This window comes from Hemitrygon akajei, chromosome 20 (assembly GCF_048418815.1).
Source record: "Hemitrygon akajei chromosome 20, sHemAka1.3, whole genome shotgun sequence".
Taxonomy (NCBI): domain Eukaryota; kingdom Metazoa; phylum Chordata; class Chondrichthyes; order Myliobatiformes; family Dasyatidae; genus Hemitrygon; species Hemitrygon akajei.
Window position 1 is genome coordinate 67,519,240 of NC_133143.1, and position 12,415 is coordinate 67,531,654.

Here is a 12,415-nt window from a genome sequence, read left to right on the forward strand (position 1 = left end):
CCTGATACTGATCTGGGTCTCTATTGTGAACTGAGAGTGGGAAGGGGGCAGGGAAAGGGGAATCATGGATGGGAAAAAGGAAAGGGAGAGGGGAGAGAGTGGGAAGCACCTGAGAGAGACATTCTGTAATAATCAATAAACCAATTGTTTGGAATCAAAAGACTGCCTGGTGTCTCAGGGCCGGGTGTGTCTGCACCCACATCAACACCCTGCCCCTGGCACTCCTTTACAACCACCTGTCCCACACCCCTTCCACAGCACTCCACCCTCCCCATTTCCAACATTCTTTATTCCCACCAGATTTATAGACTCGCCTTCTGCTCCAAGTTGACAAATACAGGACTGTTCAAAAGTCTTAAGACACTCCAGCAATATACATGTTCCTAAGACTTTTGCACAAGACTGTATATAAAAGATAATTAAATAAGTAGTACAAAACTAAGTATGATGCCACTGTATTGAAGTGGCCAGCACGACGCTATTGCAGTCAAGTCTGGAGTTTAATTCCACCACCATCTGTGAGGAGATTGTACTGTGTTTGTCTCTTCCTGGAGCTCCAGTTTCCTCCCACTTTCCGAAAGCATACTGGTTGGTAGATCAATTGGTCATTGTAAATTGTCCTGTGATTCAGCCAGAGTTCGATCAGTGGGTTGCTGGGCCAGAAGGGCCTGTTTCACGCTGTACCTCAAAGTGTAATACAGAGCAAAAAAAGAAAAAAAAAGTATATGGGCTCCTTGTCCATTCAAAGATCTGACAGTGGAGGGATCAAGCTGTTCCTGAAACACCGAGTGTGTGTCTTCAGGCTCCTGTACGTCCTCCCTGATGATAGCAGTGAGAAGAGGAGCAAGTCCTGGGTGATGGGGATCCTTAATGATGGATACTTTGCCAACAGAAGAGCATTTTAAATCAAACTCCTTAATATTGAGATGAACTAATCATATAGTTTCACCAAGTATGACTACTACAGAAAGCAACCTCAATTAATTTCAGTCAGTGAGAAACGTTAATTGAGGAGCAGGAGTCACAGGCACAGCTGTAGTTATGATTCCAGTCATTAGAGCTGCACTTTTGTGTCAGGGTAAATACCAGGCATGGTAATACTTACCCTAGATAAATCACATCTGCTTACCAAGACTTGAAAAGAACAAAAGCAAATCTGGAAATATTGAAAGCAGAAAACCCACAAAAGACTGCTGTAACATTTTATTACTTGTGGAAAGTTCCATCCCTAATGTTAACCTTTCTCTTTGGGCTGCTATCTGACCTGCTCTTCACTTTCAGCATTTAAGTCAACACATCACCGACACCAGCCCTCCCAGTGTCAAGGACATATATACCGAAAGGCGGTGGGAAAAGGCTCTAGCAGTAAGGCTGATCAACACCACCACCTACCAACCTTCCCCTTCACACCCCTAAACACCACTACCTTAATCTGGTGGTCTTGACACGGCCTCCTCTACATTGGTGAGACCTGTCATAAATTGGGGGGCTGCTTCATCAAGCACCTCCTTTCCATCTGCCACAAGTGGAACTTCTTGATGGTCAACCATTTTAATTCCGATTCTCATTGCAGTTCTGACATGTTGGTCCAAGGCCTCTTTTTGTGCCAAGATAAGGCCGCCCTCAAGGTGGAGGAGCAAAACCTTATCTTCTTTCTAGGTAGTTTCCAACCTGATGGCATGAATATCAATTTTTCCATCTGGTAAAAAAATTCCCTCCCTCCCCTCTTCTATTCCCCTCTCTGGCCTTTTACCTCTTCTCTCTTGCCTATCACTTTCCCCTGGGTCCACTCCTCCTTCCCTTTCTCCTATGCTCCACTCTCCTCTCCTATTATAACCATATAACCATATAACAATCACAGCACGGAAACAGGCCATTCCGGCCCTCCTAGTCCGTGCCGAACTCTTAATCTCACCTAGTCCCACCTACCCGCACTCAGCCCATAACCCTCCACTCCTTTCCTATCCATATACCTATCCAATTTTACCTTAAATGACACAACTGAACTGGCCTCTACTACTTCTACAGGAAGCACATTCCACACAGCTATCACTCTCTGAGTAAAGAAATACCCCCTCGTGTTTCCCTTAAACTTTTGCCCCCTAACTCTCAAATCATGTCCTCTCGTTTGAATCTCCCCTACTCTCAATGGAAACAGCCTATTCACGTCAACTCTATCTATCCCTCTCAACATTTTAAATACCTCGATCAAATCCCCCCTCAACCTTCTACGCTCCAATGAATAGAGACCTAACTTGTTCAACCTTTCTCTGTAACTTAAGTGCTGAAACCCAGGTAACATCCTAGTAAATCGTCTCTGCACTCTCTCTAATTTATTGATATCTTTCCTATAATTCGGTGACCAGAACTGTACACAATATTCCAAATTTGGCCTTACCAATGCCTTGTACAATTTTAACATTACATCCCAACTTCTGTACTCAATGCTCTGATTTATAAAGGCCAGCGTTCCAAAAGCCTTCTTCACCACCCTATCTACATGAGACTCCACCTTCAGGGAACTATGCACTGTTATTCCTAGATCTCTCTGTTCCACTACATTCCTCAATGCCCTACCATTTACCCTGTATGTTCTATTTGGATTATTCCTGCCAAAATGTAGAACCTCACACTTCTCAGCATTAAACTCCATCTGCCAACGTTCAGCCCATTCTTCTAACCGGCATAAATCTCCCTGCAAGCTTTGAAAACCCACCTCATTATCCACAACACCTCCTACCTTAGTATCATCAGCATACTTACTAATCCAATTTACCACCCCATCATCCAGATCATTTATGTATATTACAAACAACATTGGGCCCAAAACAGATCCCTGAGGCACCCCGCTAGTCACCGGCCTCCATCCCGATAAACAATTATCCACCACTACTCTCTGGCATCTCCCATCTAGCCACTGTTGAATCCATTTTATTACTCCAGCATTAATACCTAACGACTGAACCTTCTTAACTAACCTTCCATGTGGAACTTTGTCAAAGGCCTTGCTGAAGTCCATATAGACTACATCCACTGCCTTACCCTCGTCAACATTCCTCGTAACTACTTCAAAAAATTCAATAAGGTTTGTCAAACATGACCTTCCACGCACAAATCCATGCTGGCTACTCCTAATCAGATCCTGTCTATCCAGATAATTATAAATACTATCTCTAAGAATACTTTCCATTAATTTACCCACCACTGATGTCAAACTGACAGGTCTATAATTGCCAGGCTTACTTCTAGAACCCTTTTTAAACAATGGAACCACATGAGCAATACGCCAATCCTCTGGCACAATCCCTGTTTCTAATGACATCTGAAAGATCTCCGTCAGAGCTCCTGCTATCTCTACACAAACTTCCCTCAAGGTCCTGGGGAATATCCGGTCAGGACCCGGAGATTTATCCACTTTTAAATTTCTTAAAAGCGCCAGTACTTCCACCTCTTTAATTGTCATAGGTTCCATAACTTCCTTACTTGTTTCCCACACCTTACACCATTCAATATCCTTCTCCTTAGTGAATACCGAAGAGAAGAAATCGTTCAAAATCTCTCCCATCTCCCTCGGCTCCACACATAGCTGACCACCCTGATTCTCTAAGGGACCAATTTTATCCCTCACTATCCTCTTGCTTTTAATATAACTGTAGAAGCCTTTCGGATTTACTTCCACCTTATTTGCCAAACCAAACTCGTAACTTCTTTTAGCTTTTCTAATCTCTTTCTTAAGTTTCCTTTTACATTCTTTATATTCCTCGAGCAATTCCTTTACTCCATGCTGCCTATATCTATTGTAGACATCCCTCTTTTTTCGAACCAAGTTTCTAATATCCCTTGAAAACCATGGCGCTTTCAAACCTTTAACCTTTCCTTTCAACCGAACAGGAACATAAAGATTCTGTACCCTCATAATTTCACCCTTAAATGACCTCCATTTCTCTATTACATCCTTCCCATAAAACAACTTGACCCATTCCACTCTCTCTAAATCCCTGCGCATCTCCTCAAAGTTAGCCTTTCTCCAATCAAAAATCTCAACTCTAGGTCCAGTCCTGTCCTTCTCCATAATTATATTGAAGCTAATGCTATTGTGATCACTGGACCCGAAGTGCTCCCCAACACATACATCTGTCAGCTGACCTATCACATTCCCTAACAGGAGATCCAACACTGCCCCATCTCTAGTCGGTACTTCTATGTATTGTTGCAAAAAGCTATCCTGCACACATTTCACAAACTCTAAACCATCCAGCCCTTTTACAGAATGAGCTTCCCAATCTATGTGTGGAAAATTAAAATCTCCCACAATCACCACCTTGTGTTTACTACAAATATCTGCTATCTCCTTACACATTTGCTCTTCCAACTCACGCTCCCCATTAGGTGGCCTATAATACACTCCTATCAGTGTTACTACACCTTTCCCATTCCTCAATTCCACCCAAATAGCCTCCCTAGAGGAGCTCTGTAATCTATCCTTCCAAAGCACCGCCATAAGATTTTCTCGGACAAGCAATGCAACACCTCCTCCTCTGGCCCCTCCTACTCTATCACACCTGAAGCAACTAAATCCAGGAATATTTAGTTGCCAATCACACCCTTCCTGCAACCATGTTTCACTAATAGCTACAACATCATAATTCCAGGTATCAATCCACACTTTAAGCTTATTAGATTCCTTTCTCTCCAGCCTCTACCTTTCCCACCCACCTGGCTTCACCCGTCACCTTCTAGCTATCCTCCTTCCCTTACCTCCCACCATCTTTACATTCTGGTGTGTTTCCCCTTCCTTTCCAGTCCTGAAGGAGCGACCTGGCTCAAAATGTTGACTATTTATTCATTTCCATAGATGCTGCCTGATAAATAGGTTGTGGGTAATCGTAAACAGGAAATAACTTCACTCACCTCAACACTGAACTGATTCCACAATTTATGGACTCAGTTTTAACTACTTTACAACTCATGTTCTGGATATTTATTGTTTGTTTGTTTGTTTGTTTATTTATTTATTTATTATTACCTTTTTTCTGTTTTCATGTACGTACACACTGTTGTCTTTAGCACACTGGTTCTTTGTCAGTATTTGTTCTGCGCATTTCATTGATTCTCTTGTGTTTCTCTGCATTTACTGTGAATGTCTGGAATCACGGGACTATATACAGTGACATTTATGTACTTTGATAACAAGTTTACTTTGAACTTTGAAAAGACTGGCACAACATCAGGGGCGTCAGGGTAGCATAGCGGTTAGCATAACACTATTCCAGCGCCAGCAGTCTCGATTCAATTCCTGCCACTGTCTGTAAGGAGCCTGTGTGTTCTCCCTGTGGCTGTGTGGGTTTCCTCCGACATTCCAAAGACATACAGGTTGGGAGGGTAGTTGGTCGCATGGGTGTAATTGAGTGGTGTGGGCTCATTGGGCCGGTCGGGCCTGTTACCCTGCTGAGCCTCTAAATATAAAAACAACAGAGCGGTGTCATTATACAGGAGCTGAAACAGTCAAAATGCAGTTCTCTTACCCAGGCACAGGTCTCATTCTCTGTACACAGGGTCCGGTCAGCCTCTGCTGCGGACGATATAATGGGGAGGGTTGTCTGGGTTGAAAATTAGCCAGCTCCTCCTTGGGCATTAACCTTCCTGTTACTGAAGACACCTTCAAAAGGTAAAGCCTCAAGAGGGCAGCATCCATCGTGAAGGACGCCCGCTACCCAGCACGTCCATCCCGAAGGACGCCCGCTACCCAGCACGTCCATCGCGAAGGACGCCCGCTACCCAGCACGTCCATCCCGAAGGACGCCCGCTACCCAGCACGTCCATCGCGAAGGACGCCCGCTACCCAGCACGTCCATCCCGAAGGACGCCCGCTACCCAGCACGTCCATCGCGAAGGACGCCCCCTACCCAGCACGTCCATCCCGAAGGACGCCCGCTACCCAGCACGTCCATCACGAAGGACGCCCCCTACCCAGCACGTCCATCATGGAGGACGCCCGCTACCCAGCACGTCCATCCCGAAGGACGCCCGCTACCCAGCACGTCCATCCCGAAGGACGCCCGCTACCCAGCACGTCCATCCCGAAGGACGCCCGCTACCCAGCACGTCCATCACGGAGGATGCCCGCTACCCAGCACGTCCATCATGGAGGACGCCCGCTACCCAGCACATGCTCTCTTCTCATTACCACCACCACAGACCCTGTAGCCACACCCTCCGAGATTTAAGAACATCCGCTGTAACAATGAACTCAGTCTAGCGAACTCAGGAGCAGAGTAACTGGAGATTTGAGTATAAAACACTGATGAAAGTTGATTCACAGAAGAATCATTGAAGATTCACAGGTGACTCAGAATGAACATCACTATGGAAAGGCGGAAGCCAATTCAAGGCTGAGCGATGAGTGCTTAGTGCACAGATCATAGATAGTGCAAGGTCACACAATAAACTCACAGTTATCAATGAACAGCACAGAAACCTTTGGGGAGCAATTAACAGGTAAAACTAGCCACAATGAGGTAAATTAACGATATGCAGGTGAAGTAGAACGCCAAGGTCTGGGGCCCTTTGGGGCTTCTGGCAGCCCTAAAGGGTTCATGACGTCTGCCATCAGATTTCTCAATGTTTTATGAATATTATCTCGCTAAATTTGCTCTCTTTTCCACTAATTTAATTTGTTATAGATATTCTCATACATGAACATAACATAGAGATTCCGCAGGTGATGGAAATCCGGACCAACACACACACAAAATGCTCAGCAGGTCAGGCAGCATCTATGGAAGGGAATAAACAGTCGGTGTTGCAGGCCAAGACACCTTCACCAGGACATATGTCAGTGATAATAAACTTGATTCAGAAATAATCAGCATGGGACTGTTGCGTCAGGAAGTCATTGTGGTCCAAAACCACATCAGATTATACTTTTATTTATTTAGAGACACAATGTGGAACAGGCCCTACTGACCCACCGAGCCATACCACCGAGAAACCCATCAATTTCACCCAAGCCTAGTCACAGGACAATTTACAACAACCAATTACTCTACCAACCGGCACATCTTCAGACTGTGGGAGGAAACCCACACAGTCACGGGGAGAACTTACAAACTCCATACAGAGGATTCTGGAATTGAATTCCAACCTTTGACGCCCCGAGCTGCAATAGAGTCGTGTTAACCGCTACGCTACTCAGCTGCCCCAATTTCGGATTCCAATTCTGATTTCAGATTCGGATTTACCAATCACATGCACATCAAAACTTACAGTGAAATGTGTCGTTTGCATTAACAACCCCACCCAGGGATCAGCTGGGGGCAGCCTGCAAGTGTCGGCACACATTCCAGTGGCAACAATGCTCAGCAGAACAGCGCAGAACACAACAGAACAACAAAACCACATGAAAGCAAGCCCCATTTCTTGTCCCATAAGCAAGTACACAGCCGTTTTACCCCAATACAGACAGTTTTCTTCCATCTCTAGTAGACTCATTAGGGAGACCCCATTAGAGACCAAAGGACATTACAAGGAAAAAGAAACAGAAAGAGGAAGAAAATTGATATGCGAGCATATGAATATGACTTATTCATTCAGAAAGTGAAGAGGAGTGGGATGCAGGAAACCTGGCTGTGTGGATTCAGAATTGGCCTGCCGATAGAGGCACAGGGTGGTAGTAGGTGGAGAGTATTCTGCGTGGAGGACAGTGACTGGTGATATTCCACAGGGATCTGTTTTGGACCTCTGCTGTTTGTGATTTTTATTAATAACTTGGATGAGGAAATGGAAGGGTGGGTTCGTACGTTTGCAGGCACAAAGGTTGCTGGAGTTGTGGGTAGTGTAAGTGGCTGTTATAGTCTACAAAAGGATATTGCCAGGATACAGAGCTGGGCAGAGGCATGGCAGATGGAGTTCAACCCTGAAAAGTGTGAAGTAATTCACTTTGTAGGTTGAATTTGAAGACAGTTTGCAGGATTAATGGCTGGATTCTTAGTAATGTGGAAGGACCGAGGGATTGTGGGGATCCACATCCATAGATCCCACAAAGTTGTCACACAAGTTGATAGGGTTGTTAAGAAGATGTACAGTGTGTTGGCCTTCATTAGCTAGGGGACTGAATTGAGGGGTTGTGAGATAATGCTGTGGCTCCATAAAACTCTGGTTAAACCTCACTTAGAGTATCACCTGGTTGCCTCATTATAAGAAGGATGTGGAAGCTTTAGAGAGGGATCAGAGGAGATTTACTAAGATGCTGCCTGGATTAGAGAGCCTGTCTTATGAGGATAGGTTGAGTGAGCTAGGGTTTTAGCTTTGAAGTGAAGAAAGGTGCACAGATGATCAGAGGCATAGATAAAGTCACAGTATTTTTCCCAGGGTGGAAATGGCTAATACAAGAGGCCATATTTTAAGCTGACTGGAGGGGAGTATAAGGGGGATGTCAGAGATGGGTTTCTATCACTTTACCCTATACAACCTCAATGCACTGTTGTAATGAGTTGATCTGTATGAACGCGATGCAAAAGGGGGTTTCACTGCACCTTGATATGTGACACGATAATCTAGTGGGTGCCACGGTAGTGTAGTGGTTAGCACAACAGGGAGTTCCAGACTTCAGAGTTAGACCTACCAGTCAGCTCTGTATTGGTCATTGTAAACTGTCTTGTGATTAGGCTAGCAATAAATAGGTAGGCTGCTGGATGGTGTGGCTCCTGGGGTCGGGAGGGCCTGAACCACTTTGTATCCCTAAAACAAATACATGAATAAAGTATCAAAATAAACTAATTCCACTTCCAATCCAATTACAAGGACTTTTCAAGATCAGATGGCTTGCTAAGTTGACAGGTAATGGAGGATTATGGGGTGTGTAGGAGTGGAAGTTTAAATAGATCATGGAGTCAATTGATAAAGGTCGGCACAATGTTATGGGCCGAAGGGCCTGCATTGTTCTATGTAATCAGTGCCCAGGATGACCCTATGCCCATGCTCACCAGCTCTGCATGTAGAGGGCCTATTTTGCTGGCTCAAAGCATCTTGGGCATTATTGGTGTGGACTGGATGCCAACAGGGCCTCTGCTGGTCAAACTGCCCGAGCCTTGAACCTGAACTAACCAATCACATGTTTACAGCTGGTAAAGGCTCCATTCCCAGTTTCATCAATGGCAGACGCTTTGTGTATGTGACTTAATTACTCTTATTCAGAGACATTTAAAATAATGATCACTGAAATAAATGAAAAAGGTTAAGGCATTTTTTAAGACGACCACAGACAGAGGTACATGGATGGCAAAGGTATGGGAGGCTATAGTCTGGGTTCAAATCAGAGGGACTAGGCGGATTAATAGTTTGGCACACACTAGGTGGGCTGAAGGGCCCGTTTCTGTGCTGTAGAACTCTACGAATTCATGAAAGACAAAATAATTATATAAAAAATCTTCATTTCAGCTTTTTACTTGAAGACCATTGAAATCAACAAGGAATCAGATCCAGAGTAAACGTTTAAGTTCATTATCTGGTTTGTGCTGCCAGACTCCACATTTGCAGAAGATATACAGAAGTTCTTCTTAAGCCCATATGGAGCAAAAGCCACTGACAGCAGCTCACCAGAGTCCATAAGACCATACATTTAGCTCATGGAGTCTGCTCCTCTATTTCATCATGGCTGATCCAATTTTCCTCTCAGCTCCAATCTCCTGCTTTCTCCCCATATCCCTTCATGCCCTGACCAATCTTTTAACCACCGCCTTAAGTATACATAAAGACTGAGCCTCCACAAAGAATTCCACAGATTCACGCTCTCTAGCTAATGAAATTCCTGCTCATCTCCGTTCCAAAAGGACATGCCTCTACTCTGAGGCTGTGTCCTCTGGTCTTTGACTCTTTCACCATAGGAAACATCCTCTCCACATCCACTCTATCTGTGTCCTCTGGTCCTAGACTCCCCCACCATAGGAAACATCCTCTCCACATCCACTCTATCTGTGTCCTCTGGTCCTAGACTCCCCCACTATAGGAAACATCCTCTCCACATCCACTCTATCAAGGCCTTTCACCATTTGATATGTTTCAATGAGGTCACCCCTCATTCTTCTGAATTCCAGTGAATACAGGCCCAGAGCCATCAAACGCTCTTCATACAACAAGTCATTCAATCCTGGAATCATTTTTGTGAACCTTCTTTGAACCATCTCCAGTTTCAGCACATCCTTTCTAAGATAAGTGGTCCTCTGTCCTGGGCCGATAGAAGGTTGATTGGTCCTCTGGTATCCACATTCACCTCCAAGTTTCATACATCTTCTAGGCGAAGATCCTTCCTCTGCCAGGGATGAGGTCTTTGGAGCTTCTCTTGGTGTTCCTGTAGCTCTGGGTGGCTAACTCCGTGTCCAGTCCTCCTCCTTTCACAGTTGCCTTTGGGCTGTCCATGTTGGAGTTATGTGTACACAAGTGCCAGAAATTTAAAGAGCTAAGATCGGTGGATCCTTGCAACTTTCAGCATTTATTTGCAAGGTCTAGACCCTTACCTCCTGTAATTCTTTCTGCAAGAACTCGTAAATGCTATCAGTTACTCCCGGAGCAAGAACTTCCCTGTCAAAACGATGTCCTTTGTAGAAGGAACATCGTATTTATTTACTTTATTTATTTGGAGATACAACGTGAAACATGCTTTTCTGCTGCACAGCAATCCCCCAATTTAAACCCTGCCTAGTCACAGGACAATTCACAATGACCAATTACCTAATGACCAGTAAGTCTTTGGACTATGGGAGGAAACAAGAGCACCCAGAGGAAATCCACAAGCACTTGAGAAGGCACGTACAACTTACTTACAGAGGACACTGGAATTGAATTCCGAACTCTGACACCCCGAGCTGTAATAGTGTTGCACTAACCACTATGCTACTGTTGCATTTGGGAAACACAGCTTTGTCTTCAAAGTGATAACAAAAATTGAGAGTCAGCCAAGTACTTCACTAGATTTACGCAGAGTTGTCAAAGCCTTAAATCGTTCAGTTATGTATGTATAAAATCTTATAAAACACTTTAAAAATGTTAAAAGTTTTAATCAGTCCTGAAACCTTAACAGCCTAATTTACCCAGAGTTGTCAAAGTCTTAAATATGTAATTTCTGTATGTTTAAAATCTTACGAAACACTTTAAAAAATGTTAAAAACTTTAATAAGTGCTGAAGCCTTAACAGCCTAAAGCGGTTTAAAAACACCTTTAAACTTCGCTGAACACTTTTAATCATCTTAAAATACTTGAAAGATGTCTAAATTTACAAACAAATGAGAGATTTAAAAGAAATTCTTGGAATAATTTTAAAGTGCATTTTAAAATTTTTAATGGTTCTCACCCATAGCTTCTGCCACCATTTGCTTCCATTATAATCAGTGGGAGGGTCATCCTTACACTTCCTAGTATCTGACACACAATTCTCCGGCAGACTGGTTTGGTAGGTGATTGACACATAGCCCAAGTTTTGGCACCTTTGCTTTCTCAGGAGGCTTACTTTAACTTAAGGTAATTTTGAAAATGTATCGCACTGTGCTGTTGGCACAAAGATCAAATTTCATGATATATGTCAGCAATAAACCTGATTCTGATTCTGATATACAGTGTGAATTTTGATGTTTGGCAGCAGCAAAACAGTGAAAAAATATAAAAATATATAAATTACAGAAGTAAGTTAACACCATAAAAAAGAACAACACAGTAATTTAAGTTGATGGGCTGGTTAAGAAGGTGTATGGTGAGTTTAGGAGTGAAGAGGTAAGGTTGCTGCTCTGTAAAACCCTAGTTAGACCACACTTGGAATATTGAGTTTAGTTCTGATCGTCTCGTTATAGGAAGTATACTCAGAAGAAGGCTTCAGTTATAGTCTCCCAACAACAGATCAGATCAAATATCAGTGCAGAATATCAAATTTAAAGTTCAAAATCAATTTATGATCAGACTACGTCTATGTCACTACATACAACCCTGAGATTCATTTTCTTGTGGGCATACTCAATAACTCCACAAGAGAATAATAACCATAATGTAATCAATGAAAGACCACCCAACTTGGGTGTTCAAACAGACTGCAGGAGACAACAAACTGTGCAAGTACAAAATTAACATAAATAATAAGTAAATGAGCAATAAATATCGAGAACGTGAGATGAAGGGTCTTTGAAAGTGAGTCCTTTGGTTGTGGGAAAATTTCAGTGATAAGGTAAGTGCAGTTGAGTGAAGTTATCTCCTTTGGTTCATGAGCCTAGTGGTTGAGGGGTAATAACTGTTCCTGAACCTGGCGGTGTGAATCCTAAGGCTCCTGTACCTTCTTCCTGATGGCAGCAGTGAGAAGAGAGAATGACCTGGGTGGTGGGAGTCCCTGATGATAGATGTTGCTTTCTTGTGATAGCACTCCATGTAGATCTGC

General features: G+C 43.6%; 1 protein-coding gene across 1 annotated transcript in view; it reads right to left on the minus strand.

Moving 5' to 3' along the window:
• LOC140713893 (retinoic acid receptor beta) overlaps positions 1-11,375 on the minus strand; it is a 259,900-nt gene extending 248,525 nt beyond the window's left edge. Inside the window, exon 1 of the mRNA XM_073024544.1 lies at positions 11,348-11,375. Within this exon, the coding sequence (XP_072880645.1) occupies positions 11,348-11,366 (19 nt within the window). The 5' untranslated portion in view covers positions 11,367-11,375. The remainder of the gene's footprint in view (positions 1-11,347) is intronic.
• Between the last annotated feature and the right edge of the window lie 1,040 nt (positions 11,376-12,415).